Genomic DNA, 25,572 nt, shown 5'->3' with positions numbered 1-25,572 from the left:
CTGTGACTTTCAGAATATACTCAACTATTTTAGAAAATCGTTTTTGATTATAAATCCCGGACAATCTCCTAAATTCCTCAGAGCTATAAGCTGTAACTATAAGTGTATTCTCAGATGAAGTGGGCACTAGGAATTCTAATTACAGGCTTCACGTTTTGCTAATCACTTTCTGGTTGCCAATATTGTAGTTAGAGAGCCAGTGTTGAGAACGGCGAAAGACAGCATAAATAACATTCTACATAACGGGAAATGCAGTGTTTCTCCATTCAAACAAACATTTATGCAACAGTTAAACAATTAATTCTATCCGCCGCCCCACAACTTTATCTCAATAAATTGTCATATAACCACACAGTAATAAATATATATATATATATATCTTCATTTCACTCCATCAATAAATGTTTATTTGGCCTAGAACAACACTTAAAATAACTTCAGTTTTAACTGAAATACCTGTATGGAGCAAACTAGTACACTTTTTACATAGGCACCTATACTTTCACTACATGCAACTTAATAGAAACAATGCATCTCCTAAGTGATCAATGTTAACAACCAACACTGCATACTATACAACAGACAATGGCAAAAAATAGAGGAATATTTCTTCAAAATCCAATTCTATTGTTCCTAAACTCAAACTACAGAGAAAAATACAGTTAGTTTGACTGTTAATGTAATCTGACTGGAGAATATTACAGAAATTTGCTTCTCGTCATGAGAACATTGTATTTCATGACCACAATAGCAATATCAATTTCTACAACAGCTCTAAAAGAATGTATTTATGACCCGTACTCCCCCAACTGACCATTATAAAAATGACTTACATAATACATTACTCCAGTGGTTCTCAAACTTCTTGTCACTGTGTACCACTTGACTTTTTTAGAAATTTGGGCATACCAATCAACAATTAACAAACCATGAGGTGGGGGAGGGGGTCAGTGCTCATCATAATATGCACAATTTGATTCCAGACACAAGCTTCCTTCGTATCATAATACCATTTAATGTAAAACACAACAAAGCAATAACGACAACAATAAACCATTCATCGCATAATCACTACTGCAGCACTACACATTTGTACACTACCTAAGTTGGCAGCACTCGCAAGGCTACAAGTAAACTTTTGAATAACCAACAAGGCCTGATCAAAATATAGTAAATGTCAAAATAAGATGTATCATTCGTGGCCAAGGCAGTGATGACTAATGATGAGAGGCGTGAGGAAGGTACAATCCAACCTTCCAGTGTCCTGAGTACAGTCCAAAACGAACATTCTGCGGTGCTACTATTTTCCTTAACATTATACATATGGTACTTTTATCCATTTTTTGATTTAAGATGTAATTTTATCAGCCATCAATCCTCATCACTTTGCCTGATATATTATGATTCACCTACAGAGCTTTCTCATATCCTACGTGTGGAAATTTCTGAAAAATTTGTGGTACAGGTGGCCACAAGGACAAGAGCAAACACAAGTACAAGTACAAGAGCAAACACTAACAGGTTAAGATTTAAAAAAGATTTAACTACCACAAGCATGGGAGTGAATCTCGGAACTTCCAATTTTAACTTCATTGTGAATAATTATATACTTCAGTAAGCTGCTTTTCTCTTCTTGCTACCGATTAGACTAGACATTCGGCAGTCTCTGCTTATTTCTCAAGAACCTTAACACCGTACTCCCTAATTGTCTTTGCACTTCCTTCTTTTCTCAATGAATTATTGCCCTGACAGTTGATCTCCACCTCAGTAGTGACTTCACAAAAGGTATTGCCTGCAGCAAAAGCAACAGTGCCTCCATGGTGACAGCTCGTCCTCCTCCACAACAAAGGCACTTGTGGGTTCAGTGTTTGCAATGCAAAGCAAAGCTTATTCTAATTTGCAAATAAGTTTGCCAGAGTCTTTATGGACTGATAATATCCTGCCCAGCTAATCTAGCAATGGACTCACTGCACCGTTTCTTCTGATGAAAAATGATTTGTCACCAATATGAAGCAACCACAGACCCTTATCATTCAATACTTCACAGGTCTTGAAAAATTCAATGTTCTTTGTGTTGGCTTAGACTACCTATGAGATGAAGGTCATCCTATATAAAATCCTAGCCTCACATCCCAAATGTAGCATGTCCCTGCTTACACAACCTAAACCATCTGTTACTCCACCCTTACGCCTCTACTGCAATCACTTTCATATTTTTTCCCACGCGTAAGAACAAAAAGTTCAGACACAGTGTAAAAGCAATTATCATGCAAGAAGATTTTTAGATTCTTACTGAACAAAGTCAGATACTTCCTCTTTTTTTATTTTCTGATGGCAGACTGTTGTACAGTTGAATGCTTGGTTTAAAGGCTGAGGTAGGCATTTTTTTTTAACAACATGGAGTTCAATTTTCTGAAAATCAATCTCCCTCACTAATGACTTCATAAAAAGTACTGTCCACATCAGAAGCATCAAACAGCAACAGTGCATCTATCATGGATATTCACATTTTTGCTGAATTTTGCAATACTACATTTTATAAACTTATACATTTTTCAGATGTACACACTGCGAAGGAGTAGAATGAGTGACTTTTGAAAGAGAGGTCTGCAGCTATTAGTTGGCATTACTATCTCAGCTCTCTTCTGGCTGAGGAGAATGTGTGAGCTAGATGTGGAGTCTCCCCAGACTATGATACCATAAGGCATTATGTTATGAAATCATGCACAGTAAGCAGCGCAAACAGTTCCTGATTGTGCAGTATACAAGGATGCACAAGGCACAGCACACTTTGTTAAGCTTCCTATGTTTTGCTGATGAGCTTTTGCCATTTTAAGCTGCCCTGGATCCATATAAAGAAAGTGATGAGACTTACCAAACAAAAGCGCTGGCAGGTCGATAGACACACAAACAAACACAAACATACACACAAAATTCTAGCTTTCGCAACAAACGGTTGCTTCGTCAGGAAAGAGGGAAGGAGAGGGAAAGATGAAAGGAAGTGGGTTTTAGGGGTCATTCCAATCCCGGGAGCGGAAAGACTTACCTTAGGGGGAAAAAAGGACGGGTATACACTCGCACACACACACATATCCATCCGCGTGTACACAGACACAAGCAGACATTAAAACCCACTTCCTTTCATCTTTCCCTCTCCTTCCCTCTTTCCTGACGAAGCAACCGTTTGTTGCGAAAGCTAGAATTTTGTGTGTATGTTTGTGTTTGTTTGTGTGTCTATCGACCTGCCAGCGCTTTTGTTTGGTAAGTCTCATCACTTTCTTTCTTTTTAGATATATTTTTCCACGTGGAATGTTTCCCTCTATATATATATATATATATATATATATATATATATATATATATATATATATAAAAACAAAGATGATGTGACTTACCAAATGAAAGTGCTGGCAGGTCGACAGACACACAAACATACACACAAAATTCAAGCTTTCGCAACAAACTGTTGCCTCATCAGGAAAGAGGTAAGGAGAGGGAAAGACGAAAGGATGTGGGTTTTAAGGTAGAGGGTAAGGAGTCATTCCAATCCCGGGAGCGGAAAGACTTACCTTAGGGGGAAAAAAGGACGGGTATACACTCGCGCACACACACATATCCATCCACACATATACAGACACAAGCAGACATATTTAAAGACAAAGAGTTTGGGCAGAGATGTCAGTCGAGGCGGAAGTACAGAGGCAAAGATGTTATTGAAAGACAGGTGAGGTATGAGCAGCAGCAAATTGAAATTAGCAGAGATTGTGGCCTGGTGGATAATGAAAAGAGAGGATATACTGAAGGGCAAGTTCCCATCTCAGGAGTTCTGACAGGTTGGTGTTAGTGGGAAGTATCCAGATAACCCGGACAGTGTAACACTGTGCCAAGATGTGCTGGCCGTGCACCAAGGCATGTTTAGCCACAGGGTGATCCTCATTACCAACAAACACTGTCTGCCTGTGTCCATTCATGCGAATGGACAGTTTGTTGCTGGTCATTCCCACATAGACGGCTTCACAGTGTAGGCAGGTCAGTTGGTAAATCAAGTGGGTGCTTTCACACGTGGCTCTGCTCTTTGATCGTGTACACCTTCCGGTTTACAGGACTGGCTGGAGTAGGTGGTGGTGGGAGGGTGCATGGGACAGGTTTTACACCAGGGGCGGTTACAAGGGTAGGAGCCAGAGGGTAGGGAAGGTGGTTTGGGGATTTCATAGGGATGAACTAAGAGGTTACGAAGGTTAGGTGGATGGCGGAAAGACGCTCTTGGTGGAGTGGGGAGGATTTCATGAAGGATGGATCTCATTTCAGGGCAGGATTTGAGGAAGCCGTATCCCTGCGGGAGAGCCACATTCAGAGTCTGGTCCAGTCCCGGAAAGTATCCTGTCACAAGTGGGGCACTTTTGTGGTTCTTCTGTGGGAGGTTCTGGGTTTGAGGGGATGAGGAAGTGGCTCTGGTTATTTGCTTCTGTACCAGGTCGGGAGGGTAGTTACGGGATGCGAAAGCTGTTGTCAGGTTTTTGGTGTAATGGTTCCGGGATTCCGGGCTGGAGCAGATTCGTTTGCCGCGAAGACCTAGGCTGTAGGGAAGGGACCGTTTGATGTGGAATGGGTGGCAGCTGTCATAATGCAGGTACTGTTGCTTGTTGGTGGGTTTGATGTGGACGGACGTGTGAAGCTGGCCATTGGACAGATGGAGGTCAACGTCAAGGAAAGTGGCGTGGGATTTGGAGTAGGACCAGGTGAATCTGATGGAACCAAAGGAATTGAGGTTGTAGAGGAAATTCTGGAGTTCTTCTTCACTGTGAGTCCAGATCATGAAGATGTCATCAATAAATCTGTACCAAACTTTGGGTTGGCAGGCCTGGGTAACCAAGAAGGCTTCCTCTAGGTGACCCATGAATAGGTTGGCGTACGAGGGGGCCATCCTGGTACCCATGGCTGTTCCCTTTAATTGTTTGTATGTCTGGCCTTCAAAAGTGAAGAAGTTGTGGCTCAGGATGAAGCTGGCTAAGGTAATGAGAAAAGAGGTTTTAGGTAGGGTGGCAGGTGATCGGCGTGAAAGGAAGTGCTCCATCACAGCGAGGCCCTGGACGTGCGGAATATTTGTGTATAAGGAAGTGGCATCAATGGTTACAAGGATGGTTTCCGGGGGTAACAGATCGGGTAAGGATTCCAGGCATTCGAGAAAGTGGTTGGTGTCTTTGATGAAGGATGGGAGACTGCATGTAATGGGTTGAAGGTGTTGATCTACGTAGGCAGAGATACGTTCTGTGGGGGCTTGGTCACCAGCTACAATGGGGCGGCTGGGATGATTGGGTTTGTGAATTTTAGGAAGAAGGTAGAAGGTAGGGGTGCGGGGTGTCAGTGGGGTCAGGAGGTTGATGGAGTCAGGTGAAAGGTTTTGTAGGGGGCCTAAGGTTCTGAGGATTCCTTGAAGCTCCGCCTGGACATCAGGAATGGGATTACCTTGATAAACTTTGTATGTGGTGTTGTCTGAAAGCTGACCAAGGTAATCCCATAGAGGGAAACATTCCATGTGGGCAAAATATATCTAAAAAGAAAGATGATGTGACTTACCGAACGAAAGCGCTGGCAGGTCGATAGACACACAAACAAACACAAACACACACACAAAATTCAAGCTTTCGCAACAAACTGTTGCCTCATCAGGAAAGAAGGAAGGAGAGGGAAAGACGAAAGGATGTGTCTGCTTGTGTCTGTATATGTGTGTGTGTGTGTGCGCGAGTGTATACCCGTCCTTTTTTCCCCCTAAGGTAAGTCTTTCTGCTCCCGGGATTGGAATGACTCCTTACCCTCTCCCTTAAAACCCACATCCTTTCGTCTTTCCCTCTCCTTACCTCTTTCCTGATGAGGCAACAGTTTGTTGCGAAAGCTTGAATTTTGTGTGTATGTTTGTGTGTCTGTCGACCTGCCAGCAGTTTCATTTGGTAAGTCACATCATCTTTGTTTCAGATATATATATATATATATATATATATATATATATATATATATATATATATATATATATATATTGGGGGGGGGCGGTGTTAGTGCCATGCAATTTCATATCAGGTACAAATTTCTAGGATCTCAGGCAGAAGTGCAGGTAAGTGATTTTCTTTGTGTTGACTATCAGGCTGCATCTGTCAAACCAGTAACCCAGCCACCTGTCTTTTCAGTTATGGCCTCTTGCAGTTCATACTCTCTTCTGCTGGTGAGGACACTAGTACCGTCTGCAAAGAGTGTACAAGTGGTGGCACTGACATTCAACAATAACTCACTTATGTAGAGAAGGAACAGAAATTGTCCATGCATTGAACCATGGGACACATCTTACGCAATATTGTCATAGTCAGAGTAGTAGGTTTTAATATGGCCTTGATCATTGTATTTTATTGTTACTCTGTTTCCTTTTTGTGAGATATGAGCTGAACTATTTTACAGGGGGGCCTCTGATGCCATATGACCAATTAGTCTACTAGAATTATGTTGTCTACGACATCAAATGCATTTGACAAATCTAAGAAGATCCCGACTATTTTTTGTTTTCTATCTAGAGTACTTAGGGTGGAGTGCACGTTCTCATATTTAACAGTTGTTGTGTATTTATTTTTCCTGAAATTATGTTGAGCATCAGAGAGAATTAACTTTTGCCACTTTCATACAATCTGGAAATGCACCCTTCTTCAATGGTGAACTGTGCATGTTAGAGGTAGAGGCAGTTGTTTTATTTATGCAGTTTTTAATGATAAAACCTGGAAATGTCATCAATTCCTGAGAGTTTATTTTTGAGGATCTTTGCATTTAATTTCGTCAGCACTAGGTTCTGAAAAGAATATAGAGGCTACAAAAATTTTTTATTTCGTATATTTGGTGTGGCGTTGTAGCTGCTTTATAATAGTTTCTTTGCAATATTTCCATAGAAACTGTTGAATACATTTGACTGTTGAATACATTTGCAACTTTTAGTGGATCAGTGACTCTAGAGTTGTTGTGGATCACAGTAGTGTTTACATGTTCATTTGTTTAATTTCTTATGATTTGTTTAATTTCTTATGATGCTCCACACCACCTATGCTTCATTTGAGGATGTTGCCACATAGTTTCATTTGCTGTTTGCTTAGCTTGTGCTATAACTTTCTGAAGGACTTTGACATACTGCTTAATACATCTCTCTTGAGAGGAAAAGAGATTGTTATTTTTTAAGTACTTCAGCAATTTTCTTCTTTCTATAGGAAATCATTATGCCAGTCGTTATCCATGGCTTCCTTTTGGGTTCTTTTGATTTAATGTGTTTCAGTTTGAGAAGAAAAGCAATACTGAACTGTTAAAGGAATGTATTTAAGAAAGATTCCATGTTTTTGGCCACTATCATCAGCTTGATATACTTCATTCCATTTTTCTGCTGTTACGGAATCACTGAAAGTTTTCATATTTTCACCACTGTAATTTCTTACTTTAATGTGTATTTTTGTTGCAGCCTGAAGGGAGGACATTTGTGAGGTAGAGGACTTGGCAGAATGGTAACTACTTTCTGTATCCAAAGGTTCTGTGACCTGGTAGAGATAGTTTATAAACATGATATCTATTTTAAACTCATACCATTTCTTGAGTGGCTACATTTTGATAATACAAAGAGAAATAAAATAAACAGAAAGAAATGGTTTACATTAATTTGTGGACCACATTCTTTTCTACCTTTATTGTTTACTAATTATGTCATATGTGGTAATAATAATCATCATCATCCTAATAGCACAACTGTGAAATTGATATCTTGGTTGTCACAAATACTTGGCAGTTTCTGCCAAATATGTTGCAGTTACAGTGGGATTTGAGACCTGAGAACTCAGCTTGTCTCCCCCCCCCCCCCCCCCCCCAAAGAAAAACATATCAGATTTTGCTTCTATACTGATAAGAGAAATGTAACAATGTGTAGAAACAGTGGCTGAGACATCCCATTTCATTCAAGTTATAGGTCATGGTAAATGTCAACAACATTTCAGCACGAAACACTTAAGTATGCCACTGGCCCGTATCTAGACTTTTACTGTCTCCTGAAGAAATGAATACTATTGCAGAGAATTTGTCAAATTTTAAAATCATTTTAATTCCAACTACAAACTGATTCTGGCAAACTGCTGTTTAAATGTGGTAAATGTTTATGCCAGAGTACATGGCACAGATTCCCTTGCTTGGCAGCACAATAATATTTGCTGCACATTCATCAACCCCCCCCCCCCTCAGCCCCCACCCCCACCCCCACCCCCACCCCATATCAGTACCGCACTCATCCAAGTTCTCAGCCATGCTGCTGTCACCGTTCCTCCCTTCACCCTTTCTGCAATTCTGTGCTTGAAATACTGTGAAAAACGGATTGCAACATCTTCTAGGCTGCAGGTAACATGTAACAACAGCAAGTAATACATAAATGAAAGATCGCAGTCATTCGACCATATGAAAGTCATCATCGAGCGCTAAGGCTGATAACAATTTTTATCCCAATATTCTAACATGTGAGCAACGACTGTATTTCCCATTTGCAACTCATTTAGTAAATCATTACGGTCTCTCACAACCCAATAAAATATTGAGCTGGGTTGTGAAACAAGTAATTTTTTTAAGGGACAACTTTTTGCTTTTGTATGTAACCTTTACTTAAAAAGCAGCATCAAAATTTGTATAGAGCATCCATATATGTACGAGAACCTTTAGTGCAAACTTGTTCAAATACAACAAGAGTTTGTAAGACTGAAATTAATGCTATTTCCTCCTGTTCTTCATAAAATTATCAAATTTTAAGCACAGCACTACATTGTAGTAGCAGATAGTTCACAGTTTCTTGTGCATCCCTTGCACTAGCACTATGCGAGTCAAATGTCACCTGATTGTTCGAGCACCATCGGTACTGTATAGTGCACTTCAGCATATTGTGAGATCTTGAGCCTGTTTGAATGTAAGTATCGTTTGCCTAGCCCCACTATTCTAAATTCTTCAAAGTAAATCTGCATGTGATCTCAACATGCAAAACTTCATATGTAAATGTAAGAAGACCCTTATATACTTTATCAAATGCTGTAAAAGTGTTGCCTAAGCAGCAACAGTTTGCTCTGTGAAATACAAGACGAATCTGTATTTTTTGAGTGACAAATTTGGGAAGATAACCTCGACTTACAACTTGTAAATCTGGTATACAATGTCTGTTGGAGAATGGTAACAGCACGCAATAATTATAATTGTTTCTCAAATTTCAATAGCAACTAGCTCAAAATCCTGTCTGCATTTAAACAACCAAACTGGTTGAAACTTCTGTATTTCACAGACTTTATTATAAATATGGCAGCATCTCCATCTTTCTGACCTTTTCTGCAATATTTGGATGCTAGTGTAACCAGGTATGTTGACTGAGCAAATTTGGTCTGATTTCAGCCAGTGTTCTGTAATGCATACGACATTTACAAATTTCCAGTCTGTTATGAGTAAGAGTTTAATGTCTATTTGTCTTGTACAAATCTCCGTGCCACAATATGTCAAAGAGCAATATATTGAGTATATAATCCTTCCACTTTACCATACAATGGAGTTTCCAAGGTAACTGGGAAACAAATCTTTCTCTCACCAGAATTTATTAAAACGTGCACATGCACACACACACGCCTCCCCCCGCCTCACACACACACACACACACACACACACACACACACACACACACACAAAATTTTGTCTTGTCTTGTAATGCAGATATCCTATAAGCATACAGTATTGAAACACAAGATACATCAATGACAAGTAAATGCATTGTATCATTACTAACGGTTGCTTGACATACCTTCTGAGCTTCGTCTCTTTCCTGCTTTAGGATCCTGACGTTCTTTTCAAGGTCTTTTATTTTTTGTTGCAGATCACTTTCAGTGCCAAGGTCTTTCCTCTGATTTGTTATCTGTTGAAGATCTTTCATTTTATCTTCCAACTCTGAAATTATTTTTTTACAAATGTATAAGATAGGTTTGACAATAAGAGATATAGTGTGGATACCACAAAATTGTTGAAGACATAGATTATAATATAAGTACTGGTATATGAATTTTCTTTTCTGTCATCATGATTTGGCATGAAAATTATTTTTCAAATTATTATTATTTCTCTTTCCTGTCTCAGACATTATATCTGGTTAAAAATGGAAAGTGACGGAGACCTTGATCAAGTGTGACTTCCTTTTAACTGTATGCTATATATTACATTGCATTTAGGAACTTTCGGGTAATTGAACATGTATCAATAATTACAGATTTCTGTAGTTGTATATATACGTTTGGATGTAGCTGTATTGCATTGATGTACTGGTGGATATTGTGTGGTATGACTCCTGTAGTTGATAGTATAATTGGTATGATGTCAACTTTATCCTGATGCCACATGTCTTTGACTTCCTCAGCCAGTTGGATGTATTTTTCAATTTTTTCTCCTGTTTTCTTCTGTATATTTGTTGTATTGGGTATGGATATTTTGATTAGTTGTGTTAATTTCTTCTTTTTATTGGTGAGTATGATGTCAGGTTTGTTATGTGGTGTTGTTTTATCAGTTATAATGGTTCTGTTCCAGTATAATTTGTATTCATCATTCACCAGTATATTTTGTGGTGCATACTTGTATGTGGGAAAGCGTTGTTTAATTGGTTTATGTTGTATGGCAAGTTGCTGATGTATTATTTTTGCTACATTGTCGTGTCTTCTGGGGTATTCTGTATTTGCTAGTATTGTACATCCGCTTGTGATGTGATCTACTGTTTCTATTTGTTGTTTGCAAAGTCTGCATTTATCTGTTGTGGTATTGGGACCTTTAATAATATGCTTGCTGTAATATCAGGTGTTTATTGTTTGACCCTGTATTGCAATCACGAATCCTTCCGTCTCACTGTATATATTGCCTTTTCTTAGCCATGTGTTGGATGCATCTTGATCGATGTGTGGCTGTGTTAGATGGTACGGGTGCTTGCCATGTAGTGTTTTCTTTTTCCAATTTACTTTCTTCGTATCTGTTGATGTTATGTGATCTAAAGGGTTGTAGAAGTGGTTATGAAATTGCAATGGTGCAGCCGATGTATTTATATGAGTGATTGCTTTGTGTATTTTGCTAGTTTCTGCTCGTTCTATAAATAATTTTCTTAAATTGTCTGCCTGTCCGTAATGTAGGTTTTTATGTTGATAAATCCCCTTCCTCCTTCCTTTCTGCTTAATGTGAATCTTTCTGTTGCTGAATGTATGTGATGTATTCTATATTTGTGGCATTGTGATCGTGTAAGTGTATTGACTGCTCCTAGGTCTGTGTTACTCCATTTCACTACTCCAAATGAGTAGGACAATATTGGTATAGCATAGGTATTTATAGCTTTCGTCTTGTTTCTTGCTGTCAATTCTATTTTCAGTATTTTTGTTAGTCCTTTGTCTATATTTTTCTTTTAGTTCTTCTTTAATATTTGTATTATCTATTCCTATTTTTTGTCTGTATCCTAGATATTTATAAGAATCTGTTTTTTACATCGTTTCTATGCAGTCGCTGTGGTTATCCAATATGTAATATTCTTGTTTAGTGTGTTTTCCCTTATAATAATAATAATAATTATTATTATTATTATTACTCCTTCTTATTATTACTACTGTTACTGATTCATGGTTAATGCCTAGAAATTTGAAATCTGACAAGAGTTACCTTATGTCCTGTTTCAAAGTGCTTACAATTATGTTTACTCTCCATAAATAATACTAACAGCATCAACCATGCATGTGGTTGTATACTGTGGCCAAAAGCCGTCATGAAAAGTCATCCAAATCTAGACAGTTGATACTGGGTCACAGATGATATTTATACTGATTATGAGCTAAAATGTCTACATAAGAACAGATTAGAGCTATGCTAGTTACAAGGTGTACAACTTTGCTTCCCCCGTTTGCCAAGCAATAGGTGATGACAACGGCAAGTAGCGGTCGAAAGAAACAGATCGCAGACGTCAGGCAGTTAGCTTGGACCTCGGTCAACGTAACTCATTCAAACATTAGTCAATTTGTGTCTGCATCATAAAGTTGTTCTTGATTGAAAATGTCAGTTTACGAGCCTAATTCTTGTCATTTGTGGGAGGTGTTACTGTTTTGTTTCAACATGAAGAAAAGAGCGGCTGAGTCTCATCAAATGCTCTCTAGTAGGTATGGTAAGGATGCTATTAGTGAAAGAACATGTCGTGAGTGGTTTCAACGCTTCAAGAATGGTGATTTTAACATCATAGACCGGCATAGTGGTGGAAGATAGAATGTTTTCGAAGATACAGTATTGAACAGTTGCTTCAGCGGTAAAAATGGAAGGGATTTCTGCATCACACTGTGACCAGGGACGAAAAATGGGTTCGTTACGATAATCCTAAATGCAAAAAACCATGGGGATATCCCGGCTATGCTTCCACATTGATGGCCAAACCGAATATTCATGGCTCCAAGATCATGCTCTGAATTAGGTGGGACCAGCTCGGTGTCGTGTACTATGAAGTGTTAAAACCAAGTGAAACAATCACAGGTGCTTGTTATCGAACACAATTAATCAATTTGAGCAGAGCATTAAAAGGCAAACAGCCGCAATACAGTGAGAGGCACGATAAAGTGATTTTGCAGCACGACAACACTCGACCCCACATTGCAAAAGAGGTCAAAATGTACTTGGAACTGTTAAAAATGGGAAGTCCTACCCCACCCGCCATATTCTCCAGACATTGCTCCTTCTGACTATCACCTGTTCAGATTAATGGCGCATGGCCTGGCTGACCTACACTGGCGATCTCATGAAGAAGTCACAAATTGGATTGATTCGTGGATCACTTCACAAGATGAACAATTTTTTCGACACGGGATTCGTACACTGCCCGAAAGATGGGGCAAAGTAGCGGCCAACGATGGAAAATACTTTGAATGATACATGTGTAACCAATTTGTTTCATTAAAGCCTCAAATGTTGGGGAAAAAATGGCGGAGGCAAAGTTGTACATCTTGTACATGGATCTCTCATTATCCAAGTAACTAACAGACAACTCATGTATCAAATATGATCATGTAGTGGGCTCTGAAAAATGGTACAAAGCCTAAATGAATGCTAACATTGCTTCGACTGCTGAGGAACATGAAATGAGGTGCAAGTGTGATAAAGCTTCCATAGGGGAAACAGCTTGTGGAGTTTAAGAAATTGTAAAATAGTACAAATGAAATGTTTACCTCAGGAAAGTAAGCCTTAACAGAAGGCAGCGAAACACGATCATGATATGGGCTTTGCTAATGTTTTCATTTGTGCAAAAGCACTGCATCAATGCAAAAACCAAATAAATTTTAATCATGACAGTGGCTTTAGCCTGCCTGTGACTTGGCTGCCTCCTCTCAGTGCTACAAAAATGTCACTTGGGCATGAAAACATAAACAAAAAGAAGGCACCACGCAAGCCCCACCCTCCAGCCTCTTGGACAATGAAAAATGCTTGCTCCAATCATCAATGTCACTGACCAGCCAATCATGAACATTTACAGCAATAAATGTGGGTAATAGCCTTCCCAAATTTGGAAAAGTTCTACAATGTTGCACAGTTTACAGCTTGCAGACAAAGGCCTCAACAAGAACGATGACACGCTGGATCTGAAGATTCTGAATTGAATGACACAATTCAAATCCAAAGAATTTTTAATATCAAATGTCTGCAAGTTCAGTATGGCATTGCAGCTACCATGAATCACTTCTGTGCGTTGTATAGTTTATACCTCATACTGATGCCTTCCTATGGAGGAAGAATCGCTTTCTGCTAGTAGGTAGTTATGCCACAAGTATCCTATAGGCTTAAATTCAGTTACCTCACAAAATTTTGTGATATAAGAAAGCACATACAAGAACGTGATTTAAGTGTATGACAACTGCAGATAGTCAATATTACTTGATTTGATTTGATTTGATTTATTTCGTGTTCCATAGGTCCAACTGTGTTGGATACACAAGGACGTGGAACGAGTCAGTTTTTTACAAATACAATCTGATAATCTTATAGCATATACAGAAATTTGAGTACATAATTATATAAAAATTTAAACAGTAAATTCTTTGGGCAGCAATACAGAAAAAGAAAATACATATTTTCTTAGAATCATTAAAACACTACAGAAAACAGATACGGAGCACCCACAGATACAGAGCTCAGGTTAAATAAAATTCATAGTGGCATTATGTCAACTTGTATTATATAATATTAAAATATTACAATTTATTTAGTTAAAAATTCATCTAGACTGTAAAAAGCTTTTTCTAGCTGAAATATTTTTAGAGCTTTCTTAAACTCACTATTGTTATGAATCTTTGTCTTTATTTCGGGAGGAAGAGCATTGAAGAGTTTTGCTCCAGTGTAGTGGACACCCTTTTGTACCAAGCTCAAATTTCTGAGTTCACTGTGTATGTCATTCTTCCTATGTGTGTTATGCTCATGATAATTACTGTTTGGTTGAAATATATCTATATTTTTACAAACAAAACACATGAGAGAAAAAATATATTGGCATGTAGTTGTGTATATTTTAAGATTACGAAAACTATTTCTACGAGAGTCTCTTGGGCGCAATCCACATATAATTCTTAAAGCTCGCTTCTGTGCAATGACCACTTTCCTTGCTAATGGCTGGTTGCCCCAAAAAATGAGACAATGAAAGTAGCCATAATATGCCACTTTTGCAGTGTTAGGTTCAACACATGTAGTGACAACCCGTAAAGCATAGGTAGCAGAGCTAAGCCTCTTACAGAGATCAATAATATGTGAAGACCAGTTCATTTTCTTGTCAATGTGCACTCCAAGAAATTTTGTTGTTTCCATTCTAACTATTGGTTGATTACCACATGTCACACTTATCTCACTCTCTTTTTCTGTTTTTGTACAGAATTGAATAAAGCTGGTCTTACTGGAATTTAATGAGAGACCATTCACCTTGAACTGACATTTCGCTTTTGGAGAATGTTGTAAATGTGTGCCTTTCACATGAGCTACACACTTTTATCATAAAATTAAGTTCTTGTAAGTTCTCACGTATGATAAAGTACTAGTTCTTAGAATGTCAGCACGAACTGTGACAAATGTTTCTTCTCCAGGAACCATTATTAAAATGAGAATATAAACGAAGACAGATTCAAATTGGATCTTGATCCAAGTCCACTACTTTCCCTGTTTGCATATTTCTTGTTTTACTGTATATGCCAATATATCTCCTTTCACTTATTTCTGTTTCCTGTCCATGACCTTCACTGGCCATTTATCCACTTTTTTAATCCCATTTTCTTCTTACTTTTACTTTCCACAATTACTACAGCAGCCCAAGTTTAAATTACTTGAAGCTTCAAGTCTTCGGCAGTCAGTTTACAATGTGTGTTTTGCCAGTCTTTGAGGAAAAATACAGCAACAGCGCAGTAGCTGTGTCAGTGCCAATGTTGTTGAATGTTGTCTTTCATTTTGTAGTATCGTGTTTGGGTATTTTTTTTTTTTTCTTCTGAACTTGTGTTGGCAAGATTCTTTTTTCTTCTAAACTTGTGCTGGCAAGTTAACAAAGAACCTCTGGTAAGAAAAGGGGGTCACATTACACTTTCACTGACTATTACATAATTGATACATTTAATTTTGCCATTTACAATAACATTAACATTTTATTCTCATCTTGACATACTTTACTACTGAACAGAAGCTCAACTACACAGTTATATCTCTGTTGTTAACTCAGTTTCATTTGCCACCGAAAGAGGAAGAAACCTGCATGCTTGCCAAGCAACCAGAGATGGTGAAACTCAAAATCACAGAAGCCATGACAATATTTAATTAAAAACACCCTAGTAGCATCAACAGAGAGGATGGACTTGGGTTCTGATGGCTGGTAGCCAGGATAGTGCAAGCCTAATAGGCTACACTAATATGACACATGAGGATTACCAGCAAATAACTGCTGTCATGCAGTCAACATCCAGCATGAGGAAAACATGAGTCTACATACCTTTCACTGATGACAATCAATCATGGCACAACAAGCCATAATAAACTTTCCCACTCTTTCCACCACTAGATACCAACCATACCAATGTGTTTTTTTTCCCCATAATGTCATGCCCCATGAGCTGTCTTGACAAAAACTCAGTGACTGGACAGCAAATACACACCAGTAGACCCAGGAGGAGGCCAATGTAAGCATGGCCGTAACATTGGTTTGATCATTGACCAGCAGTAGGGTTTTATAATATAACACAGTACCATCCCCAAAAAAGCTTTCATGTTAAAATGTGCATTGTGAAAATAGGATGTATATGTGTTACTACTCATTAAAATAAATAAATAAAGTTTAATCGGTGGGGTGAGTCTGGAAGAAATTGCAAAACAGACAGCCTTTCTTGAATAAAATCTTCTTGGCTTACAAGCTGCTTCCTTTTAAATAAAACACTCAAGCTTTCAATGGCTATCTTTGCCTTCATCATCAGGAGTATAAAACCACTGACTGCTGGGACTGGCATGGCGTTCTGCTTATATGGGCACTACTGCAGCATTAGGAACTAATCTGAGAGGGCCAAAATGAAGTGTGTGCGGAAGGTGAGTTGCGTAGTTTGTAGCAGCTCTGATCTGCAACAGGACCAATCACATCAGGTAGCAAAAGGCACGTGCATCAGATTTGAAACTGGCGCTATTGTTTCCTTGCAGGCCTGAATCCATACCGTACCAAGTGTGTACCCTTGGTCTACATTAAAAGTGTTCCTGTTTATTCTAATCATGGCCAGCTCATTTATAACAAATCCTAATACGATGACATGAGTAGGGTTCCCATTCATCCCAATTTTTCCAGGACCATTCATCCTGATTTTTCCAGGCCAGTCCCAATTTTTAACGAAATGTTCTGGTGTCCCCAAAGCCTCTGTGGGAACAGTGAAGTATCTCAGATTTTTGTCTCATGCTGCGGTGTTGTTGTCTCCCCCCCACCCCCCCTCCTGGCCTTTTTCCCACACCTGTCTTAACACAATGTTGTCCTTGTCAAAGTTTTGGAATGTTGATGTCACTTCATTCGCACAGAGAAACTAAACTGTACTGGTCATCAAGTCTGATTGTATCAATTTTCTCACAAACTCTGCATGTGTTTGTACCATTTCCAGATTTATATTAATACAGTATACCCCTTCTATTATGTTTCCAGAATTAACATTTTCCCGCCACTTACAAGATTTTTTGTATCGCTCCCATCCAATTTCCTATGTTGACAATATTAATTCACACCCGCTTTTGTGTCAACATATTCACAACTTTCCTATGATTTATGCTTTATGAAAAAATATTTGTGGAGAAAAAACTGACAGAAAATGACACTGGCATGACATTGGGTGTCGCGTAGTGTTTACAAGTATTACGTGGTGAAGTTTCTTGACACTAGGGCACTCCACTCAGTGAATGATTGACTTGTGACAACATCCTGGCCTAAATTCCAGCCATCTTTAACATGTCTCATGGAGGGCAGACATGTGACACTTTTGACAGTGATCCATCTATCAAACGAGCTGTCAAGATCAGTGCCTCCTGGTGTTATTTGTGTAGGGTACGCTATGTTCCAGCATCAGGTTTCACCATCTCACTTCCATTCATGCACAATGAGCCAAACAAAATTCTGTATTGTACTATCAGTCAACCACACCACAGAGATATACATTTCAAACTTCCAAATAGGTCAGACAATGGCACAACCAAGTCACATACTTTGAAACATTTGCGAGGACAGCAAAGAGGGTTGCTCGCTTGGCTGATTTGCTTTTTTTGAACTCACGGGAAGATTAACATGGTTATTTTTAATTTATTATCTTGAGAAGTAATCACTGCATGACAGTATACCGTATATATTTCACTTACCACAGTTCCTTTTTGTCAAAATATTGATTTCATCTTGCAGTTTCCTCATTGCACTTCCTGCATCACTTGACCTTCCCTCCTCATTGCCTGCAAAACATAAAGTGAATATTACTACATAGACCCAAAATACAACAAAAGCAATGTTAACTTGCATATTTTCACCAAGCTGTAACTGACTCTCTCCACAAGCTTTTATTAGATTTCATTATGAGCTGTTGACTGAAAGGCATCAGATTCATATGGTAAGCATTTAAAAATTTTAAGCTTTTACCACAAATTTAACATCTTTGTCATTACAAATTATCTACATGAGCAACATTATTTTAACTGTGAAATAATGATTAATTATCTAGTATTTTTGATTTAAAGAGTACACTGATTTTTGTTTGTGTAAGACCTAGCATAGTACTGCAAAATATTTTCAACATAATATTTTGATGCCAATGGGTAAAGGTAACTATGCAGTTTCGATGTTCCAACATCTTTGGAAGGCATTCAACTTAGTAAAGCAATGTAATCTACTAAAGAAAATATATTTTATACATTAATGGCTAACCACATAGTACTAAGTCAACATTTTTACACATGATATGGTTTTCTATGATGAAGATTTATTTGATAAAAATTGCAGTGAATGCAGTTTGATCTTGATAAAATATCAGCCTGGTATAAAGACTATTAACAGAAATGTAAAGCTTTGGACTGTAAAAAAGTAATATCTAACAATTAAGAACTATAACTTAACAGTTTTCTTCTATAAATACAAGAAACAATATACAGAACTGTTTAGTGACAATCAAATCAGCTCTCTCCTAAGTAAAGAAAATGGAAGACTTTAATTTATTGTTAATGTACTACGAAGCTGCACTTATGAATGAAATAAGAAGAAACATTTATATGTGGTACAATAAAAGGTGCCAAATTTTTACTGTTTCTCATTTCTAATTAGGTAAAAAGAGTACTACATTTGAAAGAAGGGCAAGTCTTCTGAATTCCAACTTAAGTTGAGCAAGTAATAATAATCCTACGACAAGATTAAACTTTGTGAAACCATTACAAATGGACCAAAACATAAGTCTGAGACAACACAATCACAGAATATTCTTCCATACCCACGAGTGAAAGGGCTACATATGTATGAATAAAAAATATCTAATTACTGGTAATGGTATCAATTGTTTTTCAGAATCCTTACCTTCATAATGTTGTTAGCATATGACTGTGAGAAAATTAATCTAATTTTTCCCTGTTACTTATTACCCTGCAGTTCTTCCACTACACATAAAGACAATAATCCTCGACTGTGTTTCTCTCTCTCTCTCTCTCTCTCTCTCTCTCTCTGGACATAACAATATGAGAGAAATGGCTTACAAACACTCTTCTTTCAACATGCTAACCTCATTATATGACTTTAAGCCTCATATCACCTCTTCCTTGATCCAGGAAAAATTCATCTTACATAACAACTCACTCTGTCACTCCAGCACAAGGGAGCTGTTACTGTAAGTTCTCATTACAAATTTCTAACATCACAGAAGTGTATCTAACATTTCTTAAGACTGCCTGATTCCTATTATGTAGTTTGGATGAGAATATTCAATGTTTCCTAACCACTTATGTCTTCTGACACCCACCGCACTCCCAAACATAAGTCTGGGACAACACAATCACAGATTGTGGCTCATGATTATTAAGTAGTTAACTTCAATTTTTTCAGCTCAAGAAAGTTTGGGAACAGCTGGGAGGCATTTGATTTTGTACACCAAGGTTTATAAATTTTTCTTTGATTTTGTACATCAAGGTTTATAAATTTGTCTTTGATTTTGTACACCAAGGTTTCTAAATTTGTACAAACATTGAAATTCTCCCTATGCCTTCTCGACTTTTTTTCCATTTTGTAATCATTATTATCATACAATAGCATGGCTCTTAACATACTTCTAACTGCTTGCAGTACCAACAAAATTATGTCTGTATGTGCACTAAGAGATTTTAAGCAGTTCTGTTGTGTTTTGGCCATCATAATAATTGCTTCAGGTAGTTATTCGAAAATGTTTGTATGTACTGTCAGCAAAGAATTCTCAGCAGTTCCAGGCAATCATGTATATTTAAGTCACCTCTAACAATAGTATAGCATGGCTGTCACTTTTCTCTCCTTTCAAGGTCTGTAACTGTGTAACTGAGTCTGGTGACTACTAAAAACACCGGATTAATATGAGTTCTGCTTGGGCATATATTTTAACCTAAAAAGCCACCACTTGGTTTTATTTCTATGTATATAACTACTATTTTTCTTACCTGTCATAAACTTCATCCCTGGAAAATCAAACCTATCTTTCAATGTATTCTCAGTCAATAGAATCAAAATATAAACAGCTTATCCATCTTCTATAATGACACAAGATGTCCAATTTCATTCAGATGTGATGCTTATTTGCTAATAAGTATGCTAATACATGAACACTAATAACATATGGTAACAATTACTATAAGATAAATTACGGCAACGCAACATATGGAACGTACCAGACAGAAGTTTTGTAAGCCTTAAGTTTTCTTCTTCCAAATCTAAGATTCGTTTTTCAACTTCAAGTCTTTCTGAAGGTGTGATTCCATGTGCTGGTATACAACCCAGATCAGAAACTGAGCTGAAGGGAAAAAATTGAAATACGAATTAAATAATGGAGTTGTAGAGGACCTGACACGCATCTTTTTAACATTAATATCCACCTAGAGGATTGGGATTACTAAATCATCACATCTAAATATTCATAACATTTTATGACATTGATGGACTCATCTGGAGTCAACACACAGTGCATGTAGAAATCACATTAGTCTGACAAATCTTCATAAGTATGAAGTCCCATAAAAAATGTGTAGTGACTGCAAAAACACAAGTCATTAGCTCATGTGGTTTTCAGCCCCAGTTGGTAGATGGTGTACAAGTATTATGAAGGGAAAGCAAAGAAATAAGCCAATGCAGTTTGTAGCATCTTGTTCAAATATGCAAATGAATCTTTATCCCCTGCAATAAAAAATTTGTAGGTTTGTTGTTATGGTTGTCATGGACACAACTGCTAACACATAATCACTCAATTTCTCTTAATCCAAATGGGTTTGGGCACTTTGATGTGTTAATTCTTTTTGCGAGTTACAAAGACTTTGACAAAACAAAGAAAAAACTGGAGAAAAGTATTAGGTCTACAACTTCGCTTCAGTTGTTTTTTTTCTCAAAGTTCGTGCAAAAAACTTACAAAAAATTTATGATTCAAAGTGGTGGCCATCACTGGCTGCTACTTTTTCCCATCTAATGGGCAGCATGAGAATCCCACAGTGGAAGAACTGACCACCTCTTAAGGTGACCCATGAATCGATACAATTTTGCACTTGTTCACGTGTCTGTAGGTGTTTGTCAGCCAAGCTGTGTGCCACTGACCGAAAAAATTGGTAGTCAGAGGGAGCAATGGAGAATCTGAGAGGCGGTGTAGGGCTTCCAATTTCAACATGGGAACGAGCATTGTCATGCTGAAAAACCACCGTTTCATGTCTGTCTCTCAATTGTGGCAGTTTGTCTTTCAGTGCTCAGTCGAATGCATAAACTGCTTTTGTTAATGATCTCCTGTGATTGTTCCCACCAGTTTCAGTAGCTTCTAAAACCTTCTCTTTTCCACTGCCATGCCTGTCTTTGACATTAAAATCACCATTCTTGTTGCATCGGAGCTATTCTCTACATGTTCTTTCACTAATAGGTGTCTCACTGTAAGTCTTAGACAGCATTTTAGAATCCTCAGCCACAGATTTCCTCACGTTAAAGCAGGAAATTAAAACTTCCTACAAATGACTAGAATTGGACTCATAAGCTGACATATTCAATCTAGAACAACATTATGAAGCAATCACAAATCCACTGATATTCTGATAGCGTTATGTTTACAAATGCCTAAGCTTATCTCATGACACTTATTACCTACCAACTGCACTGCTACTTGCTGCTACTGCTGTCTATAGCAAAATGGTGGAAGCAAATTTGTAGACCTAATAATTGTGTGTATGTTTCACATGACTATGAATGCATAATCAAATAATCAAGTGCCAAATTTCCAACCAAACAGTTCAAATCCCCATGAATTTTTGATACTTGATGGAGAGGCAATTACAAAAAAAGAGAACATGCATGCACACGCACGCCTACACCCGCGCACACGCACACACACGCGCACGCACACGCACACAGTTGAACTTATGCAAGCTTTCGGAGCCAGTGGCTCCTTCTTCCGGCAGATGAGTTGAAGAGGAAGCCTGAGGGGTGACGGAGAAGGAGAGGTTTAGGGAAAGGAGTACAGTTCGGAAAAGTCATACAGAACTTACCGGACGGGATGAGAAGGAAAGACTGATTGTTGGGATTGCTCTATATGAGATTTGAAAACCTGAGATCTTAAAGGTGGAAGATAGGGTAATATGTGAGACAGACATTACTGCTGAAACATCGTGCATGAGTTAATATGAGCACACAGCAAAGTGCATTGCATGTAACACTGGTGGGAGGGGGGACGGTGAAAAATACACAGGTCACAAAATGAAGATGTAGAAAACTAAAATGGAGTGAAGAAAGGAGTAGTTACTGTGAAGAAATGCTGAGATAGAAGGAATTAACATAAATTAAGGCCATGTGGGTGGCGAGAACCAAGGACACCTTGTAGCGCTAGTTTCCACCTGCGGAGCTCTGGGAAACTGGTGTCTGGGGAAAGAATCCAGATGGCACATGCGGTGAAACAGGCACGAGGTCATGACTGTAACATTGTAGAGCATGCTGTGCAAAGGATATCATGTGTTGCAGGTGTATACCCTCTGCCTATGCCCACTCATCCTAACAAGTAACTTGGTGGTAGTCACGCTGGTGTAAAAAGGCCAAACAGTGTTTACAAAACAGCCAGTATATGACATGTCATTTCACAGGTGGCTCTCCCTTTGATAGCATATGTTTTTCAAGTTACAGGGCTGGTACAGGTGGTGGTAGAAGGGTGCATACGGTAAATCTTGAGGTGGGGACAGTCACAGGGGTTGGAGTGATAGGGTAGAGAGATAGGGACAAAAGGAGCATGGGTTCTGACGAGGGTATTGCAGAGGTTGGGGGGGCTGATGAAAAGCTCTTCTAGGTGTGGTGGGGGCAAAATCTCAGACAGAATCGATCTCATTTCAGGGCACGATTTTAGGAAGTAATGGATTTGTTGAAGTAGCTGATTAATACTATCAAGACCAGGATAAAACTGAGTGGTGTGCTCCAAAGCTGCTTTCTGGAGGGATCAGCAGTACCAGTATTGGATGTGATGGCCCAGGAAATCCGCTTCTAAACTAGGCTGGTGGGTTAATTACATCCAGTGAAGGCTGAGGTGAGAATGGTGGTGTACTGCTGTAAAGAGCCTGCATCCGAGCAAATACGTTTGCCTCAAATGCCAAGGCTGTATGGGACGGAACATTTGACATGGAAAGGATGGCAACTGTTGAAATGTAAGTACTGTTGTTTGTAAGTACTGTTGTTTGTAAGTACTGTTGTTTGTAAGTACTGTTGTTTGTAAGTACTGTTGTTTGTTAGTAGGTTAATGTGGACAGAAACGTGTAGCTGGTCTACGGCGAGGACAAGATCAACAACAAGGAAAGTAACATGGGATTCAGAATAGGTCCATGTGTAATTTAATAGGTAGAAGGTATTTAGACATTCCAGGAATATTAACAGGTCAGCCTCACCATTAGTCATATGGCAAAGATGCCATCAATGTATCTAAACCAAACCAAGGACTGAAGGCTTATGGATGCCAGGAAAGCCCCCTCCAAGTGACCCATGAAAAAGTTGGCATAGGAAGGAGCCATCCTGGTTCCCATCGCTATAGCCCTATCTGTTTATAAGTCTGCTCCTCAAAGGTAAAGTAGTTGATGGCAAGTATATAGTTGATTAAGGTGAGCAAGAAGGATGTCATAGGTTAGGAATCAGGTGGGCACTGACTGAGGAAATGCTCAGCAGCAGACAGACAATGTATGTGGGGGATACTGGTGTAAAGGGAGATGGCATCAGTGGTGACAAGCAAGGTTTGTGGTGGGATTGGGACAGGCACAGATTTCAGACAATCTAGGCAATGGTTGGTATCTTCAAAATAGGACAGCCAGGATGACTGGGTTTGTACTAACAGTTAAAATTACTCTTCTATTAAGACTAATAGAAATTACAAAATTTCTGGTACACTTAAAATTCTTATTAGTAATTGCACAATCAAATGCTAATTATTAAATTTGTTTCTGGATTTATTTATGAAATAATGATATAATTTGGTAAAGAGTCTTCTCCTGTCGAGAAAGTTTGTAAACGCTTTTGCTTTGTAATCTTTTTGGAAATTGTGAGTACTGCAGAATCTAAAGTAGCGATGGGCATGCCTCAGATGGAAATGCACGTATTTTGCTAAACTTGGCAACAACAATAGACTTACTGGTTTTCTGAATATGGAAATTATAAAAAAAAGTCGGTGTGATTTAGAAGAATGGGATAAAATAAAGAGATATTCATAGCAACAGGTAACTCTTCAACAGTTATTTTGTCATCAACCTAAGAAATTGAAATTTTCAGATGCAAGATAGTTCCCCTAGACAAGATTTTGAGCCATCAACAACAACAACGAGATAATCAAGATAAGTAAAAAGTTCTTCTTTTGTAATCTTGAAAAATAGTGAAGATGCTAAGACACTAACTTAAGCAGTGATGTATGGGAGGATAAAATTATAAGTTATGGTGTTGGCCGGGATCTGTTGACTGATAACAAAGTTTTGTCTGTCGCAGAAGAAGAATGGATTTTGGATACGTGTATTTGCACTTTTTATGTAAGTGAAGATTCGGAAGCTCCAATTACTCAACAAAAGAAGACCAGATGACTGCCCAACAAAGTTGTATCAACAGTGACAAGAATTTCATATAATATCAACAATGATGGACCAGATGAATTGAAACGGGGCTTCACAACTGTGACGAAGGATATCAGAAAAGATAAGTACAAAACATTTGTGAAATTAATTCTTCTTGGTGGACTCGTGTAACTGCCAGCAAAACGAATAGAGACAAGTGTAGTGGTGATGAAGTGAAAGCTGTAGGACACAGCTTAGACATGTTTGAACTAAGTGAAAGTGTAGAAAGCATAGAAAAAGTGTAAACTGATATTATGCAGTTGATTTTCGCAAAATTGAGTGCAGTTACTCTGATAAAAAGAGATAACAATAGCAAATTTAGTGCAGTCAATGATCAGTTAACGGAAATACAATATGAAAACAATGATAAAATGGGCAGGGTACAATACCAAGTAGACCAACTAAACAATCAGGTTTTGGAACTGAAAAATAGGATGTCAGAGGGATTAAAAAGTGTGAATGAAAAAGTCAATGTATTAGAAGATAAATTTATTGTTTTGGAAAATGTGTTCATGGCCCAATCTGTACAACAAACGAAGAATGTTGATGATGTCAGAGTTGAACAGAAAGTTGTACCAGAAAGAATGGAACAGAACTTTAGTAGTTTAGATCAACATATACTAAAAATTGAAAACAGTATGCTAAGATCGATACAGTCTACAGGAAAATTAAAGAGACCTTTGGAGAAAA

At 38.2% G+C, this 25,572-nt stretch overlaps 1 protein-coding gene across 1 annotated transcript in view; it reads right to left on the bottom strand.

The window, feature by feature from the left end:
• The window catches only part of LOC126260255 (serine/threonine-protein kinase Genghis Khan), a 325,774-nt gene that overhangs the window by 154,443 nt on the left and 145,759 nt on the right, over positions 1-25,572 (bottom strand). The window contains exons 10-12 of the mRNA XM_049957581.1: positions 20,458-20,579; positions 17,932-18,018; positions 9,833-9,975 (exon numbers count right to left, since the gene is read on the bottom strand). Of these exons, the coding sequence (XP_049813538.1) occupies positions 9,833-9,975; positions 17,932-18,018; positions 20,458-20,579 (352 nt within the window). The remainder of the gene's footprint in view (positions 1-9,832; positions 9,976-17,931; positions 18,019-20,457; positions 20,580-25,572) is intronic.

Source organism: Schistocerca nitens, chromosome 5 (genome assembly GCF_023898315.1).
Source record: "Schistocerca nitens isolate TAMUIC-IGC-003100 chromosome 5, iqSchNite1.1, whole genome shotgun sequence".
Classification (NCBI taxonomy): Eukaryota; Metazoa; Arthropoda; class Insecta; order Orthoptera; family Acrididae; genus Schistocerca; species Schistocerca nitens.
Note: the sequence above shows the minus strand (reverse complement) of the source record. Positions and strands in the feature narration are given on the sequence as shown.